At 46.5% G+C, this 26,876-nt stretch overlaps 1 protein-coding gene across 2 annotated transcripts in view; it reads right to left on the bottom strand.

The window, feature by feature from the left end:
- SPRED2 (sprouty related EVH1 domain containing 2) overlaps positions 1 to 26,659 on the bottom strand; it is a 57,640-nt gene extending 30,981 nt beyond the window's left edge. Inside the window, exon 1 of one of the 2 annotated variants that reach the window (XM_063391558.1) lies at positions 25,972 to 26,659. In XM_063391558.1, coding sequence (XP_063247628.1) covers positions 25,972 to 26,018 — 47 coding nt within the window. In that variant the 5' untranslated portion in view covers positions 26,019 to 26,659. Of the gene's footprint in view, positions 1 to 1,664; positions 2,013 to 25,971 lie in introns of those variants that run through there. The other variant, XM_063391559.1, reaches the window with a different exon arrangement.
- Between the last annotated feature and the right edge of the window lie 217 nt (positions 26,660 to 26,876).

Here is a 26,876-nt window from a genome sequence, read left to right as displayed (position 1 = left end):
GTACACGTGGGCAAAACCTCAAATGAACTGGAAGCAGCTTTTCAGGGAAAAAAAAGCTGGCTTACAAGGATGCTGATAGGCAAGCAAAGATCCACTGATACAGCTCAAGCACATGGAATTTAAGGTCTCTCCACAGAAATTAGCTTATTACACAAACAATATTGAATTAAAATGACATTTTAATGGCGCTGGGGCAGATTAACTTATGACTTGTGTCTGTATTGAAGCATTTATGTCACATTGTTGAAACTGTGTTAGAACTATCTAAAGTCACAGCAAAGCTTGTTACAAAAACATCCAAAACAATGGTTGATTTTTTTTTCCCTAAAAAGCAGCCATGACATCACTGGGATACACATACTAATGACAAAACTTTTAATGAGCAACCATTCAATGAAATCTCTTAAAAAAGACTTTCCTCCAAATTTGCTGAATGGATCAATTTTGCAATAAATGGTTATTTATAGGTGCACATGGTGGTACATCTTGGAAGTTAAATGAGCAGCATAATACATCTGAATAATTTGCTTTGCACCTCATGCAGTACAGGCAAGAGTTGCAGCCTCCAGCCCTCCTATTTTTGTGCAAGAGTACAAAATATTAACAGATTACAAGGAAGCTAATTAGCACGATCATTTACAGTAATGAGTAATGAATTGTTGTTGCATGACAGATAGTATTTGTTTTATATCACGTGTAAGATAAGCAAAAATCACATAAAAGTTTAGCCAGCCAAACAGGTAGATTTGTAAGATCTGCATCCTGAATTGATTCCCCCGCCTCAAAAAACCCCACAATCAAGTTCTACCCTGATTTTTCCCCTAACAAACTGACCATAAGCACTCTGCTCCTGTTATCCTATGTTAGCAATACTTAGCAAAAAAAAAAAAAACAACACAACAAACCCAACTGACAACCACAGAAACTGCATTCCATAAAAACGATTATGTCTGCAGACAAACATATACAGAATATTCCTGTAAACTCAAAGTTTACAAAGAAAAGAAAAAAACCTGCTCCCCCAAAGGAAGTTGAATTTTCCCCCACTCTCCTCCATTTTGATCAGTGGAGACTACAACTATATTTATCCCTCTGTAAACATCCTCAATGACACGTATGTTATAACTATGAAGAGTAGATAATGTTTTGCAAATATTAAAAAATTAAAATAATTCTGTGACTCAGTTCCAGCTGGGTCTGTATCAGAGGAGGGGTGAGGGAGTAAGCAGGATAACTGCAGTCTAAATCTAAAGGGTTTTCATCTTTTGCCAGATAAATGAACATAAAAAAGAAAAGAAGACATTCTTGGCTATATCAAAACCACCATGCACATTGTTTTTGCCTTCAACCTTTTTTATAAATCCCTTACTCCATCAAATGTCCATGGAGAGGGACATCAAGGGAAGCACCATCTATTTTTCCTACAGGTATTTAAAGCAAGGGTGAATGTTAGACCATTAGTTCTGGAAAAAAAAAATTGACACGTAACCATAAATGAAACGCTGTGTTTCACAGAAGAATTCATACATTCTCAATAATGAGAAATTATATGCTGATTTAGACAATATTCAGAAGGGCTGTGGGAGCAGATGTGGGGGAAGGCAGAGGAGAAAGAACCCCAAGAGTAAAAAATACGGACTCACACGCAGCCAGAGCGCGCTTACCTGCTGGGGGATGCCATTTCCTCTGCATTTTAAACCTTTCCTGCTCCTTTTTGGCACCACTGCCACCGCCAGCCTCGCTGTGTGTCCCAGCTGGCTTCCCCCCATGCGTGATTCAGTCTCCTTGAGGGATGTGCTGCATTGTGGCGTGAGTCATCCCAGAGGTATTCTGCACATTACAGCCCCAGCCCGACCATTACTCACTCCAATATCCTCCCTGCTCACAAGGGAACATCGACCAAAGATCCTTGTTTCCCCACCCCGGTTATAGGCTGGGGATAAAAAAAAAAAAACAAGAAAATGACGATAGAGCTGCCATAAACTCATGATGGGAGTGTTTACAGCAGCTGACGGGGCAAACGTGCTGCCCAGCCCGTCACCCATGCAGCCAGGCCTGCAAACAGGTCCAAAGTTGAATGCAGGTGTGATTTCCTCAGGTAGCCTGTCAGCACTTTATTCCCAAAGCTGCCAACACAGCGCTGGGACAAAGGCTCCAAACAGAAGGCTTGGAGGAAGCACTCAGCCTTGCAATGTGTCTGCCTCCACCACAATTTTTAATGGAGTTTTAAATACTTGCAGTGGGCAATGAGTTGGTATCTCTAAGTATCAGCTATAAATCCTCACACAAGGCATCTCTGCACACAAGATTTGTTTTGGACACTGCATCCCAAATGCTCCCTTGCTGCTCAGAAACCTTCACAACTGCTGGAGCCCCTCGTTCAGCCAGGTATGTCCCCACAAGTTCTACCATGATCCCTAAGGCCCTCTCAATAAAGCAGAAATGTTGCTCCAAGAAATACCTCAGCACCGATAACAAGAATAAAAATTGTTACACTAGGACTTCTGAAAGCAGCTTCTAAAAATATCTGCCCAGTTTCTGAACTAATCTATGTTGATGATTAGGCAGGAGGGGAGAAGAAAGCTAAGTGTTTCCAGGCTCAGCTGCTTCTCTCTGCCTTAAATCCAAACAGTTTTAACCCTGATTTGGGGACAAAAAAATCCCTTTTTCCCCAAGGTAGAGAATGGTGACCGAGGTGATGCTGCCTGCAAGCATCTTGCAGAGCAAAGCTGCATCCCCACTTCACAGACACTGACAACCTAAAATCACAGGTGCTGCTGAAAACTTCATGTTGGACCACGGAAATGTTGAGCTGAGGACCAAGGAGGCTTGAACCCAGCTTCAGTGAGCAGACACCAGGCTGCATGGAGGACACAGGGGGATGGACTAGATGGCCTTTAAAGGTCCCTTCCCATCCAAACCATTTTGATTCCATGACATCCTGACATTTGTTGACTGCCGCTCTCCAGCATGCAGCAAGCACGTGTCCAAGTGCAGCTTCAGGCACCTATTTGCAGCTTGGATTTTGCAAATAGGACATTGGATTTTTGTCAAGACAATGGAATCAAGCTTCAGTCCAAAGCCATGATGGAGACAACAGGCAGCATGTGAAGTTTGTCACAGTGGTATCAAGGGACAGCTGCATTTACTGAATTTCAACACACAACATAAAAAGGTCTTTAATTTAATGGCTAAAGGATAGTCTGTGTTGGTAGAAGTGCATTTGCAATCAATGGGTTAACTCATCAGCCAGAGTATCATGCTACGCAAGTAATTAAAAATAACAGGTGGGGGATTTTTTAGATTTTGATTGCACATCCCAAGTCCACATCTCATCCTATCCAGATGTGCCAGAATCTGCCACTTCACTTTCCTCTGGAAGCTCTGCAGCAGCACTGCTTTTACCTTCAAATGCTTAGTGCAGCACCCATCAGCTCAATCCTCATCTGTCTCCAGCAAGAACTCAGCACACAAGTCCAAAGCAACGTCAGCCAGAAAAATTCAAGAAAGCTGCCTGGCAATTTTTGCTGCAAGTCCAGTTTCTAAAGCTTTCCTCCCAAGGGATGGGGGAAGATGAAATTAGCCTCCCTGTGTAAGACAAAACTATCCTTGAATCAGCTGTGTTGTAATCATGTTTTTGAAACAACATCTTGAGCAGTTATATCTCCCCAAAGCTTTCCTGTTTTCTGGCCTTCCTACTGGTCTGCAGACCATCCTGCCACTGGTCCTCCTAAAAACTCAAGGCTCAGCACACAGGGAGACTTGGGACCATCAGAAGGTTCTTACAGATGAGCAACATTAACCAACAGTTCCAGGATGACAAATGACACAGAAAAGCCATCCCACTGCACAGGTACCACAATCTCACAGCTGCTGTGAGTACCCTCTGCAGAGCTGCTGCTCTGCCCAGGGTCAGGAGCAGGTGGGGACAAACACTGAGTGTGAAAAAGCAAGACAGAGAAAAGCTCTGGGTTACAAATGTTACAGCACGCTTAATCCATAGGGATGGAAATAGTGCTCTTGCCTTTTGTCTACATCCAGAAGCTGTTGCATCAGTCAAGAAGAAGCACCAACTCATTCAGCTGGCTTCAGGCCCTGCTCCCAAGGGTTTTCTCCAAAGGGAAGTAGATATCAAATCACTGGATCAGCATCAACTGAATCATTCACTGGTTGGGTTCTCACCTTTGCACACGTTCTTTAACCTTAAGGCTAAGATAACAAACCTCAGCTCCAAGACTGGCAATGCTGCTGCCCTTCTAAAAAAATATTATTAAAATAACTATTGTTTTTCCCTTTAAATACTGCCCAGTCCAGCAGATTGCACACCCAACCCAACTGCTAGCTCAGTGCTACAGTGAAATACCCTCCAAAGTGTTCTTGCAATTCCTAGCGTGGACTGGTGAGTGGCTGTGCCAACACAGGAACATTTTCCCCATTTCCCTGCAAAATTCATGCTGCTACAGGGTTCTGCTGTCAGAAGTCTAAAGTAAACACTGTACCTGGTGGTGGATCTGCCTTTTGCAGTCTGCCAGCCAACTGCAAGCACAGTTCAAAGAGCTGAGACAGTGGCTGGAGCAAGAGGAGCTTGCTGTGAGGAGAATGAAATTCAAATTCAGTCACCTTGTTACCAGCAGTCACGTCCATGGGCTGAACTTCTGCAGCAAAACATTAGCAGAGCCCTGGCAATGGTGACCTGGGCACAGAGATGTCTCAGCACACAATTCCAGTGCAGTGGGAGGTGTCAGGTTCTGCAGTCCCAGGTCCCTTTTGGGAATACTGAACCTTGCTGTGCCGCACCCTCTGGGAACACCAGGGAACCTACCTGAAGTGTAGCACTCAAGATTAACCACAGCAATATTGCCTGAGCACTGCTTGCCGTGCCTTGTAAGAGGTAAAGAAGGTCACTTTTCACCGTTTTTGTCTAAATTTAAAAAAAATAACAAAACCCAAAATAGAACAAAGAAAAAAAAAACCAATCAAATGCTCTCCAAACAAACATCAAGCCCTAACAGAAGACTTCACAGACATGGTCAGTGTAGTTTTATGCTCAGCACTTGAGACACACTCACTGCACTTTTGCTGCCCTTGTTGTCCACAAAACTTTCTTGACTACTGGGTTCATCAAGCTGTGTTGTAGGGAAGAGCAGGAAGTATGGCAAAAATAGGAAAAACGGCACAAAAGTCGCTCCTTGGGAAGGACTTCAGACATTTTATGATATGCTTTAGGCTGCTGACCATTCCAGGAGCACCGAAATGCTCCTCCCTACATATCATTACCATGTTTTCCCCACTTTGAATGTCATTCTCACAGATGAATGGACCTTTGTACATATGTATGACAACAAAAAATGACCCCAGCATAGATGGGTATTTCCAGCCAGGATCTGGGTGGAGGCCATATGGATTTCATTTTCCTGCAGACAGATCAAAGGGAAGCGCTGAGAGCGTCTTACTCGACTCCAAATAAACATCCATGACCAGAAAAGAGGTTACACAAATGACATGCACCGAGCTCCTCCACGCCGGAAAAGCCTCATGTGCTTCTCTTCTAATTAAACCCTTCCTCCATGGCTCCTTAATTGATACCTGGACAAACAGCTGTAATAGACTCCAGGAAAGCTAACCCTGTACTTTGCCTGACTTGTGTGACATGGCCTCCTTCATCACAGGGCATGCTGCAAACTTTCATTCTCTTGATAAGAAACTGGTTTAAAAAGCACGCTGAAAAAAACACTGAAAAACCAGGGCCTTGCTCCTCCTTTTTTATTTTGCACTTTAATACTCAGCTCACAGTAGAGGTACTTAAGTGTGAGTCTTTCAACCACTGCATCTTTGCTTTCTCTTTAGGATAATTTTTTTTTTACCATGCGAGTACTCTCAGACTAATTATGCACATCCTAAACCAGATCTATCATTTGGTGTCTTCTCCAGTTTCTTCCCTCAAGATTTCAAATCATCTTTACTGCTCTCTGAGGGCTGGAAAGCCCCACGCCACAACTTAACATTCCATGGTAAAACCACCTGCAGACCAAGAGGCAGACACCAGAATATGATAACCTTTATCCACCTACGCCCCTAAAATCACTGAAAACTCCTGTAAAACTGTGCTGACCACATCCAGCTTCATACTCTCCAATCTGATGTTGACTGCACTTCCTGTCAGCCAACTCTCTGTTTTGCCAGGGACTGACTTAACCTAACCAGCTCAAGTTTGCAGGATCATTCTGCTTCTCTGTCAGTGTTAGTAAAACATTATCTTGCCCTTAAAATGTACCTTGTCCAGCTCTTCTTTTCAGTGCTCTTGGGAACATGCTGCTATTTTATAGACTTAAAGGAAGATGATTAACACTTATGATTCCACTTTCATTTTTTATTAATGCGGGAATTATTTTATTCCTCATTTATGACAGTGATCCTCACATTCTGCATCCTTCAGAGCACAGAAAAAACACAAGGCAGGTTTCCCCTCCTGTAAAGGGTACTGCAAGTGTCTCCAGGCCTGCCTTGGATCAGGACATCCAGAATTAACTATTTTCCTAAGGGCATGCAGTGCTAGGACAAGGGGGAATGATTGTCCTACCCTTTTAGGATGAAAGAAGGCAGGCTTAGGTTAAATATTAAAAATAAATTCTATATTCAGAGGGTGGTGAGGCACTGCCACAGGTTGCCCAGAGAAGCTGTGGATGCCCCATTCCTGAAGTGTTCAAGGTCAGGCTGGATGGGGTTTTGAGCTGCCTGGTCTAGTGGGAATTGTCTAGCTTTGGAGCAAGATGAGCTTTAAGGTCCCTTCCAACCCAAACCACTCTGTGGTTCTATGATTCTACTTCTTACCTTACTGATTTTATTATTTAAGTCCTACAGCAGGCAGAGATTTCTCACCAGTACCTTTGCTTTCCTCTGGCCAACTGTGTGCATCTCCTAAGCCCCACTTTGTTCTCCCTGCAGCCAGCCTTCCTGTTTACATCTCTGCCGCCGCTTCCCTCGCGCGGCCGAAGGGCTTTGCAGAAAGGACAAACAAACCAGCATTTCCTCAAGATGCTGCCAGTTGCGTGCCTGTGCCTCTCTCCCCACCACTGTCCTGCTCCTGGTCACAACACTGTCACATGCATTTAATGGCCTGTATTTCCTGTGCTCTGCTCGAACAGGCAGAATCTTTGAAATGCTGAAAGCCACGGTGGGTGCCAAGGGTTTGCGGAATGTGTCCCTGGCAAGAGGGATTTTGCTTGCACACAGCAGAGAAATCCATCAGGGGAATCATCCTGGGGTCATCCTATTTTCTCATTCTGGCAGTGAGGATGAGTTGTTAAACACACTGCAGGTTCATGCCCTCACACCAACTCCTTCCAAGCAGGTTCAGTATAGGGCCAGCTGGAGTCCCCTGATATACACAAAGGGATCAAAGATCCCCATGGTCTTCCCTTTCAGCAGCAAAGATGGTGAAGCCCCTTCTCATCCTGTACCCATCAGGGTTTTTGGTACACTCACTGTTAGCTGGGAGCTGCCATCTCAAATCTTCTGGATTCATTGGGGAGCACCACAACACCAGACTAAAAAAACCTGCTAAGAGTTTATCCGAGTCTATTAATTTAAATGGCCACAGCACTGCTTTAAAAGCATCAAAAAATGAAACCTGAAAAGAAGCAACATTATCTCCTTGCAGAAGATCTGTGGCAAGAAAGCATCTACCTTTAATGTTTGGCCAAAGCCCCATCTATACTATATACTGTCCACTTTCAATAAATTATAAAAGTATCTATCTACAAGAGGAGGAAGAAGATATATCCTGATTTTTTCCCCCTAACTTCACACTGGTTTTCCTCTGTCTCAAGCCGTGTAACAACCACTCTACGCATGTTCAGCAGATGATAATGAAACCACAAGTGTTTATCTCAATCCAAAATGGCTTCATTTTTTTCCCTACCCTAAAACTCAGATTTAACCGGGGTTTTAATGCCAAGGACAAAAGATGCATGCTTACCCTTTCATGCTCCATCTACAAATTTGGGTTTTTTTTTCCTTGAAGCAGTTTCACCCAGCTATAAGCCTGACTTTAGGATTTATCTGTCTCTGCTACTATGTCCACCAGTATTTTGGAGCAAGAGAAATTACAGCAAGGAAGAGCCTTGGCCTGAAAATGGGTATCTGCTGTATTAGTGCAAAGGGAGGGCAGCCCTTGCCCAGCACCCCACACTCATGTTTTGGCTCCTGGATGAGACAGCAGAAGAAGGGCAACATGTCAAGACTGCCCTGCAAGGCCTCCTTTGCCACTAAAAATTAATATTCAGAGAAAACAGCAATGGCTTTCCAGCCTCCTGAGAGAGACTCATTGCCCAAAAGCAAGAGGAGTTCAAACTCTGCTAAACAGTTTGCACCATGATGGCAAATCACAAGGTGAAAGGACGTCTGAAAAAAAACCCCAAACCCAAACCAAAGGAAACTCCCCCATGTCCCTCTGAGTGTGATAAAGGGATATTTCCAGCATTAACCTGCAAGGTGGGGCGAAGGCCCACAGCTGCTCCTTTGTCTAGGGATATTTTTATTGATTTTAGCACTTTTCCCTGATGTTAGCACCATGAGGAGGCTGCTGCCAAACCTTTGAAACAGAAAGCTGAGGGGGAAAGTCAGTTACTCATCCAAAATCCAGTGCTCTCCCTTGGAAATGCATGGATGATGCATACCATTCAATTCTGAGAGGGGAGAAATCACATTTCTCCGGTCTTTACCCTGTCCAGATGTGGCTGGGCTGCAGTGAGCCCAGTGAGGACTCAGGGGTTAAGTCCCCATCCAACACACATGCATGTTTTAGGAGGAATATTTGACACATTTAATGTATATACTTACAAACTGCGCTGAGATTAGATAAATTTAACAGAAGTTACTGGTGTAGCAATGTTTCCATCTCATTATAAGAAGGCAATGCAACATCTGGATGTGGAAAACAGGCACTTCCCTGCTGACTAATGGCCAATGCTCACCTTACTAAAGGTGATAAGGTGGAAATCTGTGGCTGTCTCAAGAGAAAGCCTAGGATGCAGCAGCATCCCTCTTCTGGAATTCCAGCTAGCACTCAGACTGGAGTCCTCCAGACGAATTCACGACCAAGTAAATGAAGTTTATGCTTTGCCAAAACTAACACAAGGACAGGGACCTCTGGAACTTGGTGTTACTCGCAGATGTCCTAAAGGATGCCATCAACGAAGCCATAAAAAAGGTACTTTAACCCTTGGCAGTGATTCATCTAGATATCTTTTCTAGCAAAAAAGCCTTATTACTGAGGGGAGAGTTTCCTACTATTTAAAGGAAAATTCAGAGGAGAACAAGTAGATACTAATTTGTTGTAAAGACAGATAAACATGTACAGGAAATACTTCCATGAAGGTCCTGATCCTCTGAAGATTAACAATCTACAGTACTGGAGACAAAACCATGACACTGAGGAAACAAGCGAACTATAAAAACAGGAAGAAGTGGAAGTTTATTTTTTTTATGTTATTTTGAGGGAATATTTGTTTTTCTGAAGCTTAAGATACCAGCAGAAGCCTCCATCTGCAGGTCATACTATTCTCTATACAAAAGCAGCTGCAGCGAGTTTCCTCACCCAGGTCCCCAGAGCTGTCAGATGGGAAGGCCATCCTGCACATTACAGATCTGCTGTTTCCCTAACCAGCACTGTTGTTCAGTTTTCACCTCATCTAAAGCCATTATGAATTGATGCATGGACAATACTCTGTAGCTGACACCAATAAATCAAGTTATTTTGATGTTGCATTTCCCTCACAGCCACAGGACTGGGCGTTCCCTCCAGATGATGTATTTTGGTGTATTTACTGTAACAATATTAAGGTAGTACTTGTTGGAAATGAAGGGCTTTGCCACAAACAGGAAAGTTGTTCTGGACCTTCCTGCCTTAAGTTTTCGTTCAAACAAAAATAAAACCATCACTGCTGTGAAAGACAAGGATGCAGCTGGGATGTGCTGGGGCCAGCCACCACTGCTGCAGCAACCTGGTGGCACAATTTCCAGAGCATCACAAGTCACCAAAGCTGCACAGACCCCATCACTTTTGTCTGGAGGCACCAAACTTTGCTTCTGTCTCAGAAACATCTTGTGTTTGCTCATGGTGGCATCACAAGGAGCCCTCAGACTCCTGTTCTAGCATACATAACTTATCCTCCTTAAGTGAGTCAGGCTGAGGCACAGCACTGTCCACTTTCTGCTGCTAAAGGAGCTGGGGAGAGTAGGAGACAAACATCAATTTGTTCCCCTCCGGATCTTTTGGAAGCAACCTCTCCACCTTTTTCTTGCAAAAACCTATGACAAATTCAGATAATTCCCCCTGCAACCAAAGCCATGCACATGTACTCAATGCCACCAGCCTAAGCGCAGAATTCAAATCTGTCTGCAGGATTCCCAAAGCACAGCAAGCCATCAATGAAGAAAATAAGTTAAACTTAACCTGAAAAAAAAGGTTTAAATATTTATGCTCCTAATATGTCCTCATCACTTCACTCTTCAGTACCATTTATAGTTGAATTATTTTTGTCCACTGAAAGTCATCCCTTTGAACTAGGGCATTCACTGTTTAGGAAATACAACTAAATTTCCACGTTAATTAACCATCGGGGGGAAATGATCTACATTAAGAAAATGCAAGTGCAACACCATCAGCCCTGCTTTCCACTTGGCTTTGACCTCTACCACAACTGCAATAATGATGCAGGTGTTATTTGAATGGTTATTGCACACAAATACAGAAGCATCTCTATCCTGGATCAAATCCTAAGCAGTTGCTATTTGTCTGACACACACTGCACCCAGCCACAGGCCTTCTGCTTTTGCATTAACAGTGGGTACCTGCCTTTTGCCAATTCAAATTTCCTTTCCACATGATCACTTGCATCCCAATCCTGCAGAACTGCTGCAAATTCAACAATCAGTTTTTACTTTTGCTACCTTCTGGGTTTGTCTGCCCCAGGTGTGTTTGTGTGCCAGGGTTTTAAGGGACCAAATGCTCTACACCACCTTGTAACTCCTCCTGTTAGGTACTGGTATTGGTAATTAAACAACTCACATCAGTTACAAGAAGGAACTGGAATAATAATAATAATAATAATAATAATAATAATAATAATAAGCCCATGAGCACCAGCTTCTAGGAAATCACTATCAGAACACTCCTGAAGTTCCTGCTCTCTGGCTAATTAAGTACTTGAGGTGGTGATATGGAGCTGCACCCATACACAGTGCTTACCAAGGCTTCCGGTGCTCTCCACCCTGATATATGACCCAGAAAGGAAATTGTAACTCTGGAATGACACCCAGATATCCTGGCTTCACCCCTTCTTTGCTCCAGATAAGGAATGAGACACCAAATAACCCTTGCAATGCTTCCACAGAGGCACCACACTTTGACTCCTGCCATTGAAGCAGATTATTTGTAGAGAGGCAACCAGCACAGTACAACAGTGTTTTGCTCCATTGTCTGCCAATACCCAAGAGATAACTTCAGAAAGTCACAGACTGGTTTTCAAGTCCTTTTCTTCAAAGCATACAAAAATAGTATGGAGTAACAGCAAAGCACGATGAAATGGTGGGTGCCTCATCCAGCTTCTGAGCTCTGGCAGCTCTGGTGGCAGGACACAGCGTCCAGGACAGTTTTAAACCAGATGATGCTGAAAGCGTTGGACTTTTGTTCTGGGACACCTCTTGGCTTCTTCATTTTGCTCAGTCCTGGCTGCATGGGGCATTTTTGCCATTAACCCCAGTGTTTGAGGTCTCTCAGTACTTGGCACGCCAGGGACATGAGAAACAAAATCACAACGACAATAATAAAATTCAAGCAGCTTTGAAAAATCTTCATGGCACTTAAATTCTGGACTCTGCTGCCAACCAAGTGATGGGGCAGGTGGAGCTCTGGTGCCAGGGATCCCAGATACCCATCATGCCTATAATGACCAGCTGCTTCCAGTGTGGAGGATGGCACAGGCACTATTTCAAAAATCCCAATCCTGGACAGTGCCTGGGACTTCCTCTGCCAAGCACGTGGCACTGCAAGCTCTGAGAGGCTCCTCACTCGCTGTCCTGAAACGCTGCTGTGGAATGGGCACAGAGGGCTTTGATGAGCCCAGGAGTACTCACACTGTCTCCAAGTAGCTGGTTTTATTAACTTTAACCATGGGCTGCTGAAGTTGCTACATCCCATTTAGATTTGTAGGGATAAAATAAAGCTTTTCCTTTGATAGGGAGTAATTTTTGCACGGTGCCACAAAGCTTGTTTGGGCAAGCTTTCTATTCACCTGGGGCAAGCACGCTCTTCAAGCTTAATTAGATCATATCCCTAGCTAAAAAAACTTAATAGTTAATTGAAACTTCATGCCAACCTATGGTCTGCTCTGCATGTCTCTCATGCCTCGTGTAATAGAAGTCCAAGGGTGGGAGAGCAGCGTGGGGTGGGAAGAGGGTTTAATTTTAGCCAAAAGGAAGAACAAAGTCAGCACACTGCCTACCTAAAGAAACAACCAAAATAAAACCAAAAATCCATTTTGCCACAGTCCTGCTCCATGACATGAACTGACTCTATTTGCATGTGACCCATAAGGCAGAGGAGAGCTGAATGTCAAAATGCATTCACAAAATTAGAGGTACAACCATGGACAACACTAGCCAAGAGTGCTGTGCTATGCAACGTGGGGGGACAGCCTGCACAAGCCTTGGATTTGCCAACAGGACACTCTCAACAAAGCCAAGGCTTGTCCTGCACAGGGGAAGTTATCACATACAGAAGCAAGTATCTTTTTTAGTCACAGAAGAGGTTAGTGTATTTACCACCTTAATTAGCTCATGAATGACAAAGTCACAGTGCTCCAAAAGAAGTTCCTGTACTTAAAATGTTCCATAATAAAACTAATGTACAGGGATTGGATTTTAACCTTTTAGGTATTTCTTTCCCCCATATTTAAGGTCTAGTTTGCAGAATATCTTGCATATAAAATAGCAGGAACATACACAAGCTGTAAACAAGCACAAACCTTTCAATTTCTCTTTATTCAATTAACTGAAGAAATTCATTCCCTGTAATGCAGCACCTTCCAATAAGCCACACTTTGCCCTCTCTCCAGTCATATGTTTCTTCCTGGGATTCAAAGATCTCCCTTTGGCATCAAGGGAGTTTCTAAATCCCCTTTATGAATTATACAGCAAGAGATGCCTGAAGCAGGTGCTCAACCAAAGACAATCCCATTGAAGCTATCCAAGGAAAGCCCTCCTTGGTTTTCTGCCATCTCACTAACCTACAGAGCTCTTAAGGACAGCTCTGGCAATTTACAGGTACTACTGCCCTGGATCTTGCATATAATACATCACTGAGAAAAAGATTATAAACTTTCTAAGTTTTCTGCTGTCTGGAATTTGAAGCAAAACATCAAATCAACAAAACACCCCAAAGGGGTTACTTCTTTCATCCATCAATACTTATCATTCTGAAGGGTCTTGAAATGCACAACATAACAGGAAAACTTACCTATGGATTACAAAAAAAGAAAATCCAACAAGCTTTTCTGCATTTTCCCTTCACTGTTTGCTTTGCACTGTGGACTTGCACGTCCCTGCTCTCCAACCACCTCCATCCGTCATGCCTCAGCTGCCTCTCCCTGGCTATTTACTCAGGGCTGGGTACAGCCAGGAATTCCTGTGTGTAACAAAATGTACAAACGTGCTTTTATGCGGGGCATTTCGATGCTGGAGAGTGCTCTCAAGGAGTTTCCCTTTTCTGTCCTGAGGAGCTGGCTTTGCTCAAGGAGCTCAGGGAGCAGCTGAAGTTTCTTGCTGACAAAAGTCACGCAGGGAAGTAGAGGTAAGGGGCTCAACATTTATTACATGCACCTAAGGAAAAAAGAGCTTAAAAGAATGCAGAATCTAGCACATAAGATATGACAAGGCTTAACAGGTAAGGAAATAGCCAGGTGCTCTGTATCTGGTAAGGAATTCACCCCTCAGTGATAAGCCAAGCAAGACTCTCACTGTCTAACACTGGAAGACACTATCTGCAGACACAAAGAAGATTCACTTGTACTGATCTAAGAAAAATACCCACCACCTTCTTGTGCTCTCTCTAGCAAAGGGTGACACAACTGGCACAAATTCACATCGTGGCAGTTAATAAAACCATGAGCTGAAATTAATCAGTACCAAAAAAAAAAATCCATATTTCTTCTGCTGACCTGTCACCAATTAAGATAAATTTCTCTGCCATTCTGCTCTTGCCTCCTCTCTCCACTGCTCTCATTACACGCAGGACTGTTTACTTCAATATCCACTGTAAAATAAATCTAGTGCTAACCACACTCAGAAGTAACATCAGTAGCCACCTACCAAGTATTTTTTAATGCATGCTAAGATTTGGAGAGTCACCCTCACATAAAAACAAGAGAGGATGCGAAGGATGTGCCTTTGATGGTCAGTTCTTCTCTGAAGGAGAGTTAATGCTGACCATTTCAAGAGACAACCCCTTCCAAATGCAGGCATGTTCTGTGCAAGCAGCAGCTTTCAGCTAGGCTCCCTGGAGCCCATCACTGAGTTCTTCACAGCACTGTTCACAACAAGCAGCTTATGTTACACATTGTGTCAAACATTTCCATGGACAGAGGCAACAGATCCATCCAGATGCCTCTTGCAAAGCAGTTGGGTTTTCCAAGCCTGGCTTACAGGGCAGGGGTTTCTTTATACTGGACACAGGCAGCACCTGGCTGTTTTAAACACTCACACTGTGAGCAGGTATAGCCAGGGCTCACTGCCTGTGACCCAAGGTGAATGGTGATCTCAAGAATGTCTAACCAGGGATGCCCATTTTCAGTCCCACCTCTACCATTTGTACCTCAGAGCAATTTTTTCCTTCTTAAAATATGTAGAAGGAAGCACTACTTGCTATGACTATGTTCAGGAGGGTACCAAACTCATGCAGAACCACAAAACCTGGTAAATGGTCTTGTGAGAAATCATTCCTCCCATTCCTGCAGCAGAGAACAAGCAAAAGAGGGAAACAGCCTAATAATACTTAATTGCTTTTTTTTTTTCTTTGTATGAAATTTGCACAAAAGGTATGCATTTTAAAATCTCAACACTTAAATGCTGGAGAAAAATATGTATTTTCCCCTCTGTATCACCTTAGCTCAAATCAACAAAGAAACCTTAGTTATATTCACAATCCAAAGAGAACGGATGAGCTAAATCACTCTGTGATTTTATTGCTTCAGTCACTGCAGAACGTGGAGTGCATTTGGCCAACAGAGACAAACCCAAAGCAGCAAAGTGCTCTCCTGCTCACTGCTATTCCCCTTTGGTTTTGTTTAAGTCAGCACTGAGAAAGCAAATTAAGCTTCCAACTCTCAACTCCTATAATGGCACGAGATATGCAGCAGTGACTCCAGAAGTTGATGTATTTTCTCTTTAAAACATGAATGGGAAAGTGTATACAAACACCCTTCTTTCCCCATCCCTTCCTTCCAATAAGAAAGGCTGTTTATTTTTTTATTTGACCTTATGAAAGGTTGGGGAAGCTATTCCACCAATACTCTGATAAAGGTAGCCCACGCTTCCTTAGGGATATAGCAAAGGGAAGAAGGAAAAAAGAAACCCACCAAAACTCCCCCACCAGCAAGAAAGCTGCTAGATACATTATTTAATGATTTTTGGATAGAACAGCAGATTTTATCAACTAATTAACCCAGTCTACAGTTTACCCAGAGCTTTCCTGAACTAGAAAATACAGAGTAAATGGTCGTAGAAGCACTAAGCATTGCAGAATTTCAGTGCTCCATAGCCAAACCAAGATAAAACTGCCTCAGATGGGGCCTTTTTGTGTTCCAATTTATGGATCTCAGGACCACCATTTCTAAAATAGTCCATGTGGCTACTTACTCTAGGGAACAATCGCTTTTGCTGATTATGGGGATCTGGAATGAAGAGGGCGGTTTTTTTGCACGCACTGGAAATTTATTTCAAGACTCCTGTTTAAAGGCACACATGCAGAACCAAACCAAATGAATGGTTGGTGGCAGACTTTGTTAAGCTGTAATTTTTTTCATTCATAGGCTGTGATTTTAAAGGGCTCCTCAACTGCTCACTGGGGAAGGATCAGCACAGCTGAGGCCACTGGCACACCAACAGCTATCTCCACACCCAAAAACTGGAACACCCTGGCCAGATGCCGGCTTTTGGGCACACAGTTACTCCTAGGACACAGCAAAAAGCCTGGGAGAGAATCAAGATTTTTAATGTGCAAGCACAGGAGAGAAGCTGGGTAAAAGCATCACAGCAAGGCAAGTACACGAATTTTAACATCATCCAGCCCAGCATCGTGCAAAGACTGCCACAGCAAGCCCAGCATCAACAAACTCTTTTGGAGTTCAACCCAAGGCATCAAAATAAGCCTATTTCTGTCTCCTAACCATTTCTATGCACATCACATCCCCATAATCATAACTCTGAGGTGAGGGAAGGTCATCATCCCCCATGTACACATCAAGTCATCCCTCACCTTCCTCCTGACTCTGCCCATCCGCACAGCTCTGCATTTGTAAGGATGCCAACCAAAAATGGTCACTGATCCAGACAGAATGACCTGGGAAGGTTTAGGACCTCTGGGTAAAGGAGACACAGACTTCAGTAACTGATAAAAGCACAAACAAACTGACAAACAGCTAAAAAAAAAAAAAAAAAAAAGTTGATATTTATCATACAACTTGTTTTAGGAACTACTGTAAAAAGGCACATCACCGACCTGATAAGATCTTCCAAATCAGTGGAGTTTATGTATACACAGGCACAAGGGGAAAAGGTTTATTTGGACTTTAAGGTTCTTCCTGTAGGATGCAGTGTTTATAAAGGGTATTTCTAGAACTTCCTGACTGCATTTGTGAGATCGTGCTCTCTGTGTGCCTCCAGTTCCCTCTCCACACCAGCCTGCCCCTCTCCTATCAATACCCCTTTAATTTTGTCATTTCGTTTATTGTTTTTAACCAATCTGGTTAACTCTGCACTTCACTTCCTTCAAATAACAAGCACAAGCTCATCTCCAGCATTGCTTAGTAATTTTCCAGCCATTCAATACACTCATGAAGTATTACTATAACAAAATGCCAAATACTTGCACAGAAAAGAAAAAAGGAGATTTTCCCCTTAAGCAGCTCTAATGGCTTAATTGTACTGCGGCCTTTTATTCTTGCTTTTAAACACAGAAAACAAGCTCTGCACTCTCTTTTTCTTCTAGTTCAACTAAAGTGCCTTTTTAAGAACACAAGGTCATTCAAGCAATGCAAGTACGAGAATTACTATTTTATAAAACTCTATACCATGTCCTAACCCTCTTTTTCTTTACAGCCACCAAACTGCATACATGCAGTAACAACACGTAAAGCAATGAAGGGCTGCAACCAGCTTAACACCTCCCATGCCAAGTTTCAGTCAAGGATGAATTACATTGGCAGCATTATAAATCTCTAGTGATAAAGCTTTTGCTGTAATTTCACCAGTGTTTAGAATAAAAAAGCTCACCACTGAAGTATCAGTGGCTTTTCTGAAATTTATAAACACACTTTAAATACATGGAGCATAACAAGCTCCTGAAATACAGAGATTTACACTGAGGTCTAACACAGGTGTCTGTACCCACTGAGGCAAGCAGGGCTCTTCATACAACTTCAAAAATGAAAATAAAAAGAAAGAATAAGAAGAAATAATAAGAAGAAATCAGCACTAAGGAATCAGACACCTTGTTTTTTAGGAAATGTGATCATGGAAGGTGGCTGCATTGTCGAAATTGTGGAGAAAATTGGAAAAGGCAGGTCTAGGTCTGGCCCCCACCTTAAGCAAAGTGGAAGAGCAGCTCTTTCACAGCCAACCTACCAGCAGAGGAGAGTGCATTTCTCAGCCTGTTAACATCATCAAGACCCACTGCACGGGGCATCTAAAGCAAAATTAGGCATTCATCACCCCACTGAAACACTGGATTTCTGACCTCAAATCCTCATCCAACACAGTACAGACAAATGATGGAGAGGTGCAAAGATCCAAGCATCACAGTAATCACACAAATAAATGAAACAAAAGTAAGTAATTGAACAAAAACTAAGCTACACATCTATAAACCTCCAAGCATGCGTTTCATTAACCTAGGCAGTACTTTCAGATCTCTACGTAACTTTTAAGAACGAGACAGTTTGTAAATAATCGTGACCCCAGAGCCAGATCCCCACAGCAGCAGCTGACCATACTCGCCAGCTCTGCTGATGCCTTCCAGCAGCTCTTTTATGGCATCCGTTGGACCACTGGAAAACAAGAGAAACAGCTCTCCAGTATTAGAACCTGGACATTTTTCCCCTTCCCTTTGCAAAGCCCTCCAGGTTTTACAAAGACAGATGCGGTGACGAGCCGCCCGAAACGCCGACTGCCACCGAGGCACCATCCCAGCTGTTCACCCGCCCCTCGCCTCCTTCTGCCCCAACCTGAGGCAGGGCACAGCCTCCCTCCGTGCTGCAGCTTGAAGCACTAGTTAGTAACCTTCTCTCTGCTCCAGGGCACACCTTTCCACTTGCAAAACCAGGTGAGCAGCCCTGCAAGCTCTGGAAGCCCAGGTGGCAGTGTTCGGACATGCCAGCGAAGGAAGGCAGCGAGCGGAGGGAAGCTGAGCTCTCTGCTTTTAGTGAGAGCAGTGAACACGGTGGGGACCTTTGTGGGCAGCATCCCCCTCGAAACAGGGACCTGCTATGTGTTAGGAGTCATTACAACTGCTGAAAAAGGAGTGCTGCCAATATTCAAAGGGAGAAAACCACATAGAAAGAAGGGAGACCCACATATGAGGAGACACCTCGTGTATGTCCCGCAGAAAAATGCTTTCCACCACCAGGATGGGAATTAAGAAACAAATAAAAAGCATAAATGGTCTAGAGACTCAAAGAAAAAAGGTAAATTACACAAGTGTGCTTTAGCTCAGATACTAATTGCTGCTAGTGGCATCAACTAATCCTAAGTGTGGACTTAATTCCTATAAAACCACATCATTTAAAAGAATGTCTTTCTGCAGGTGAGGGGAGGACCAGCCAGGAGCTGGTAGGTGAACCGTGGTGCTGCAACAGGCTGCAGTGTTTAGGGAAGAAGCCTTGTGATTTCCCACAGTGTTCTGAAACTCTGCTGCACGAATGCCTTTGGTGTATTTGAAGTATTGCAATGGAAACTAATCTTGCTCTCAATTACTCAAACAGGCAAGGATGTTCTACATTTTAATGTACAGGAGGGAAGCGGCCACTTCTAGCTAGCAAGAAAAGAAGTAATGGGACTGTCCAAACAGGATGTATGTATAATGCAGTTAAAAAACCCAACAAGCTAAGTGTTTCCAGAGCTCCTCGGGACTTGAGTGCATGTGCAGAACATGCTCCTGTCCTTGCAGGGCAGCGCAGGTCCCTACAAGCCGGGAGATGTGTTTCCCATATGCAGGATCACAAGATGCTATCAGGTTTTACAACACATCTCCCAGCCTGGCAAAGAGCAGCAGCAGAGCTGGAACAGAGACCAGCTCAACCCTCCCATTAAAAGAGAGGGGGAAGTGGTTACTCTCAGCAAGAGCGAGACACTTTTGTTCCTAGGGAGAGATGTACACAGGTAACAAGTCCTAATAATGCTTCTGTGAAAGGCCATTTGTCCTTCGAGTGACACTAATTCTGGCCTGCGTTTTTCCTCGTTTCCGCAGTACCCTGGACAAAAAGCTCCAGCTAGCAAGCAACAAGCCTCATCATCATCACAGTCTTCAGGTCATGGAATGCTTTTCTCCTTGCCAGACACTGCTGTCAAAGTCCAAGCACTTTGGGCAACTCTGCAATCCCACTTTTCACAACACCACAGATGGGGAAATAAACTTCTGTTGTTAGAAAGTCCTGTAAACCCTCCTCCCTACGCCTGCCAGTAAGAAGTTTCCTTCCTAGCTGGAATAGTCATCAGCAGTACTCAGCTGATAGACTCAAGATCTCTCCTCTGATTACACGTAGGAGTTGAGAACAAGGTGAGGGGAAGGAACACAATAAATCCCCAAAACGTAGTCCTTGAAATGTAAGTTGCAAGCAAAGAAAGTCAAAGAATAAAGTTTTTCAAAGACTGTAAGAACAAGCCGGCTAGAGACTAAAACAGTAATTTGGGTTAAAACTCACTTTAGACCTACTGCAACAGGTAGAACCTGTTGGCAGAAAGGTCTCCAACAGCCTTGAAAGCAGGCTTTGTAATAATGCTTTCGATGAAACACCTTTACTTCAAGGTGAAGCATCTACTTCTACTGCATGGGGTAGGACAGCGTTTTACTCCACTGGCTACTTTGGGTGCACGTTATAGGGATCACCTTCCCCTGATGTGAGGAGAAAATCCTGCCATGAGGGTTTGGCTGCAGCATGAGTCATAGAAGCCCTGCTCCCAGACAAGTGTGACACATGACAGGATCAAAACGAAAGAGGCAAGAAGCACAAGAATACCCTCAAGAGTGCGGAGAAAAGGGAATGGAGACAGAAAATGAGATGGAGGGAAGACATCCTCCTGGACTTTGAGGTGATGTCCACCTGCCCACACAACACTTGTCTGACATCAGGCTGGAGCAGAAAAAAGAGGCTGGAAGCATTTGTGGGTGCCATACCCGATGGTGATAAACCTCCCAGAACTGCTGTTGTGGCGGGCAGAAGTGCAGCAGTAGTGCATTGCTTTGCTATTCCTGCCGCATCAGCAGGGCCTGCCCCTCATCTGCAGCCCCACGACCTACACCCATGCAGCAGTGGGGGGAGCAGATGACTTTCCTTGCCTTGCAAGGAACCAAATCCTGAGAAACCACATGGGCAAACCCAGCCTTTGCCCCCAAGAGCTGATGCAAAACCCAGGGCGAGGGTCAGGCACACAGAGAAGGTGGCCAGCACAGCCCAGCTGCATTTTCCTGGGTCAGGTTTACAGCAAGCACCAGAAAAATAAATGATTAAAGAAAATTTGACAAAGAAAGGGGGTGGACGTGGGTAGAGAAACGGGAAGGAAGGAAAACTCAGAAGATCTTGGCAGAGAACCAATAGGTAAGAAAAGAAACAAAACAAAACAACAACAAGAAAGAAGAAAATAAATCACTAGAAACCATCAGCTGAGTTTACCCATGACCAAAGTGGAAAGAAATGGCCAGAGCAAGCAAGGTGCTGGGAGATGCTGCCCTGCTCTGCTTGCTGCCAGGCTTGGAGCAGACCTCTCTTTCCAGTGCTGGGATTTACGTGACAACAGCTTCCTGCTTGCTTTTGGTAGTCTAAAGAAATTGGGACCTGCTGCAGTTCCTTATCTCCTGTCAATCAACTCCACAGTCTATCTGTGCCTTTTTTAGTCAACTGACCTTTTCAATTTTACTTCTTTTTAAAATTCTACACTGCTTTAGAAGCCTAAGTCCTCGAAAAATCAAATGCTCCACTTAGCAAACAGGGCATATATCAAAAACACAGTCTCCAGAGCTGTACTTTTAGTTTCACTGATCTCTGTGCCCTCTCCACCCCTGCACAACTCTTGCATGAAATATCACCTTGTGCTGTTAAAAAGAGGGAAAAAAAGGGGAGAACAAAAAAGCCACATTTTTCAATGAATTTGTTGTAGAGAGCAGTTCCTAGGTCCATTCTGCTGGAGGGAAGGAAATTGAATTTATCAACTCCTTAAGCATGTCAGAGCGTGTAAGGAAGAAAAAGGAGGGCTTGAAACCCATAGTCAAGTTGTGTCTCATTCCTGAGGTCCTATTTTCAAGCCTGGTCCAGAAGAAGAAGGACAACTACCATCATCTCCCTGCAATTTGGTGGCCGACAGGAAACAATTTTGTGGTTGAAATCCGGCTAACAGCAAACCAAGCCCACGTTAAGAGCGAGCCTTGCCACACAACGCACTTTTGTTTGCAGCCTCAGGATTTAATTAAACAGGTAGATAAAACCTACCTTTTAACCCACGCTCCGGGGTGTGCCTCAGTGAGATAAAAAACAGGCTGCAAAAACAGGTCAAAGATGATTCCACTGCTGGTGCAGCATCTGCGCCGCACTCCAACGCCATCCCACCTCCTCAAGGAGGGCAGCTGCACCAAAAAACCTCATTTTCTGGCCAAAAGGCAGGTTGATTTCTCCTTTTCAGCACTGCATCTGGGTTATCCATGGGTTGCACGGGGTCACAGCACGGTCTAATGTGGTGAGAAATTAAAAATCCAGCTCCCTTCCACTTGTGGCAACCCTCTTCCCATACGTTTCCCTTCCGGCTGTCTGACCAAACACCCTCTCCATACATCTTCCACCTACAACTTCTTTTCAAGGCATTTCCAAAACAGGAGTAGAAAGGGTAAATCCCTCCTTTCTTTCCCTCTCGTCTTCGTCTGACAGATCTATTATTCCCTTATAAACAACAACTTCTCCCAGAGACCGAACAAAGCAGCTACTTACATGTCATATTTTAAACAGGCATGTTTTCAGGCCAAGAAATAAACAGTTATATTTTGGCAATCCCTCATTTCCTGTCCTATTTGCGAGTGATAATGTCATAACACAGTGTGTCCCATGCCTTCCTCTCTGGCTGAAACTTGCAGCAAAATAATGCAGCTGAATGAGCTGCCTTTGAAACCTACAGAAAAAATCATCAGAATGGGGCAAAAATGTAGAGAAAATGAAGGGGGGAATATTTTTTTTTTAGCACAAAGGGCAAATTGCGATACTGATAGACTCAGTATTCAGAGTAAACATCAGAAGTGGAGAGAAGGGAGATTTTGAGACTGGCAAAAGCACCAGCAAGAGCAATTTAAGTCTGATTTTCTTTCCTCAGACTGGAAAAACACATCGCTGCGATCTCACGCCACATTCTGCCGTCCCAGGCACCACCACAGCAACCCTACACGTATGGCACTTAACCCAGCTCGGGTTAAAACCCTCCGGGGGACCAGTCCCACTTGCAAACACTTGGCAGGAGCGCTCCCAGCCCGCTGGAATGAAGCAGGCGTGCGCTGCAGCAGCGGGGACACTCCCGGGACACGGCCCAGCCAGGGCATCGCGCCTCCATCCCGAGCAGCGCCAGGCTGCGGAGGACCAACACTTCCTCGTTCTCTGACCTTTTCCATTTAATTACTTCCTGTGACTTTCTTGGAACCGTGCATCGGAACGAGCAGGCGGCAGCCTCCGGGCGTTCAGGGTTCAGCTCTGTTCTCCTCCTCGCAGGCGGAAAAGCCACGGACAGCCCCATCCAGGATGGTTTGGGAGAGGGTCGCCCATCATCTGGGAGCAGCGCTGCCTGAAATCCCCCCAAATCGCAGCTTCCAGCCTCTGATTTATTACCTGGCATCCTCATTTTGCCCCCACCCTGCAGCGTGCGAGGGGCAAGGAGAGAAGCAGAAATATAAAGGCTGGGATGCAGAAAGAGGCGCTCGCTCGGCAATGACAAATTGACCTCTAAGTATCGATCCGGAATGGTGCAGTTCTGAAGGGACCCATGAGTTTCCAGCATCCTAAGCCCTGTTTGTTTCCCCCCTCGGTTTTACAAATTACCTCAAAACTGAAAGTCTTAACCGAGCTGTTCTCAAGAAACTGCTGAAAAAAAGGCAAAAAGAAAAACGGGGAGGAAAACCCTTATTATTTACTTGAAGGGGGTTATTTTAAAAGGCATCCTGACAGCGGTCCTTTTTTTTTGTAATCTGGCTGTTAACATTTGCTCAGAGTGCACTCAGTGAAACAAGAATAGCTATGCAAATTAAAGCCAGATATCTAGGGCAAATAGCGTGCTATACTACCATTGTTCTGACAGCTTGAGAAAACTTATCAGAAGAGCCTGTCCTTATTTCTTTTAACACCATATATATTGGAGGGAAAAAAAAAAAAAAGAAAAATCAAATCACTTCACCCACCACCGAAATGAAAAAACAACCCGTGAGTCACCGACTTCAGCAACGCTATCAATCAATGCAAGGCGAGGAGCTCGCAGAGGAAGCCATGGCTTACCTAAAACACCTCGCCGTGCCCTACAAAGCCAAGGCCTGCACCAAATTCTGATGAGAGCCCACTTGGGATGTGCACTGAGGTAAGGACCACGAGGCAGCACTGACCCTCAAAGTCAGCACAGCCAGATCCTAAAGAAAAAGTTCTCAGTGGCCTGGGAATTGGTTGGGTACCAGCTCCCTGTGGTCACCACCAGTGCTCCCCATCTCCAAGGGACCATGGCACAGTGCTGCTGGCTTGACAGGTGACCCCAGGAGAGTGGCACGACCCGAGAGCTTCCACACACACGAAAACCATTAGCTGATGCCTCTGTCAGCATGGCATGTGCAGCAGCACGTGGCAGAAGAATTCACTCCAAAACAAACTGCAGCCTACAGTCAGGGAAAAAAATCCCCCAGCTAACCATCAGAGCCAAGGGCTTGGTGTTTTACACCGACACTCACCTCTGCACTGAGCCCTGCAGGAAAACAATTTTGGAGCAAGATCTTGCCTCAAGATCAAGGCTGGTGAGCGCCAGATTTCTGTCCACTGAATTGGGTTAGGTTTGGCCCCATGTCCTCAAACCCAGAGACTGGGACCCACTTCTCTTCCTCTTGTCCAATTTGCAAAGTTAAAAAAAAAAAATAAAACCAACCAAATGAAGAACCAGGTTTTCAGTGGAAATGAGTTGGCCATGTTTTTCCAGCCTGTTAGGTCACGCCAATCTGCATGCAACCACTTCTTTTTTGGAATGGGGGGTTTTCTTCGCTTGTTTGTTTTTTTGTTGCAAGAACCTTACCAACTTCAAAATAACCACTATTTTAGAAGCTACATATAAACACATATTTATAGTCTCTCCATTAGGAGCTGCCAAATAACAATTCCTCTCCACACACGCGCTGGGGGCAGAAGCCATTTCCTTCGCCACTCATATTTCTCCAGTAAATCGCCCTAAAGTAAGTTTACCACGATGAAGGTGCAAGCAGGGTGCATGCCACCAATTACGATTTTTTCGGACCTCAAAACCGAGCCAGAAAGTTGCACAATTTTGACGGTGCTTTACAAGCCCTGCAAGGAGCCGTTCTGAAGCACGGTACATCCTATGGCGCTTGGCACCAGCCCAGTGCTGCACGCCAGTGAGTCATTCCTCTCGACTGTCAAAACCCCGAAGGAGATAGCCAGGAACAGCCCCTGGGCCAGCACGGCGTGCAAAGAGCCCATCCGGCCATTCCGCTGCAGCAGCTTCGGCTTTTATTTTGGGGAAGAAAGCATTTAAAAAAGGGAAAAAGCGCACCGTCGGGCATTTCAGAAGCCTCGGTGCGGCATCTCGGGGGGGTTGCTCAGCGGCGGGAGCGCTGCGGGGCGGGGGTGGGCGGCGGGGGGTGGCGGTGAATGGGGAGGCCGCCGGTGACCGGGTTTATGAATGCGGCGTCATGTGACGGCGGCGGCGGCCGCCCTCCTATTCACAAAACGGCGGCGGCCGGGGCGGGGATCCGCGACGTCGTGTGTCCCCCCCGCCCCGGCTCCGCTTCTCGACCCCCCCCAGGCCCGGGGCTGCGGGGCGGGCACCGCTCCCCCCTTCCCCTCCCCGCCGCTTCCGCCCCCGCCGGGCGCCCCGAGCCCTTCAGGCGGGGCGGGGAGCGGCGGCGGCGCGGGGCTGCGCCCCCTCCCTGCCGTGCCCCGGGGCCCCGCACCCCGGCGGGGCCGCGCCGCCCTCCCGGGGGTTTTTATGAATGAAAGGGCCGTATGCAAATGAGCGCGGCCCGGGGGGAGCGCGAAATGGCGGATGCGCGGGCGGGCGGCGCGCACACGAACGCGCGTGTCCGCGTCCCTCCGTCCGCCCGCGGCCGGTCCGTCCGTCCGTCCGTCCGTCCGTCCGCGCGGGGCACGGGCACGAGCGACCCGCACCGCTTCCCGCCGGGGCAACAAAGACTCCCCCCCGTTCCGCGCCCCTCGCCCGCCCGCCGCCCCCGGCCCCGCTCACTCGTCAGGGTAGGCTTCCTCGGTCATCTTCTCCCCGTCTAGGCTCATCCCTCGCCGCGGGCGGCCGGGCTGCGCCTCCGCATCTTCCCGAGCTTCACATGGCGAGGGAGGCCGCGCCGCGGCGGGCCGGGGCTGGCGGCCGCGCCGGGCCCGACGGCGCGGGAGCGCGGGCGGCGGCGGGGGGGGAGAAGGGGGGACTACGGCCGCGCTCGTCGCCGGGCGGCGGCGGCCGGGGGCGGAGGAGGAGAGGCGGCGGTCAGCGCGCCGCGGGGGCGCGGCGGGGCGCGGCGGCGGCGGCGGCGGCGCGGGGTCCGGGCCCGGGGGAGCGGCGCAGCGCCCGGGGGCAGGCGGCGGCGCCGGGCCAGCCCCATGGCCGCGATCACGCCATGGCGGGGCGCCGCGGGGGGCGGCGGAGCGGGCGGGGAGGGAAGGGAGAGCGGGGAGCCCCGGCAGGAAGCGGCGGCGCTGCCGCGACCGCCGGGAGCGGGCAGGGCAGCGCCGGACCCGGGCGGGAGGAGGGAAGGGAGGAGGGAGGGAGCCGCAGCGGCGGCGGCGGGGAAGGAGGAGACGCGGCCGGCAGAGGCGCCGCCCCGGCCCGGCCCCCCGAGCCCCGCGGCGCAGCGCAGCGCCCGGGGTGCGGTCCCGCCGCGTTCGCCTCAGCCCGCTGGCGCCGCCCCCCGCGCCGCAGCCCCCGCGCCCCGCCCGCCGCTGCTCTTGGCCCGGCCCGCCCGGTTCGCCCTCAGCCGGCCCCCTCAGCCTTGCGCAGCCCGACCCAGCGAGACGTGGGTCAGTCGTGCCAGGCCGCGCGCAAAAATCACAGAATCGATTAGGCTGCAAGAGATCTCTGAGATCATCGGGTCCAACCTATGACCGAGCACCGTGTCAGGCAGGCCGTGGCGCTGAGGG

This window comes from Prinia subflava, chromosome 2 (genome assembly GCF_021018805.1).
Source record: "Prinia subflava isolate CZ2003 ecotype Zambia chromosome 2, Cam_Psub_1.2, whole genome shotgun sequence".
Classification (NCBI taxonomy): domain Eukaryota; kingdom Metazoa; phylum Chordata; class Aves; order Passeriformes; family Cisticolidae; genus Prinia; species Prinia subflava.
Note: the sequence above shows the minus strand (reverse complement) of the source record. Positions and strands in the feature narration are given on the sequence as shown.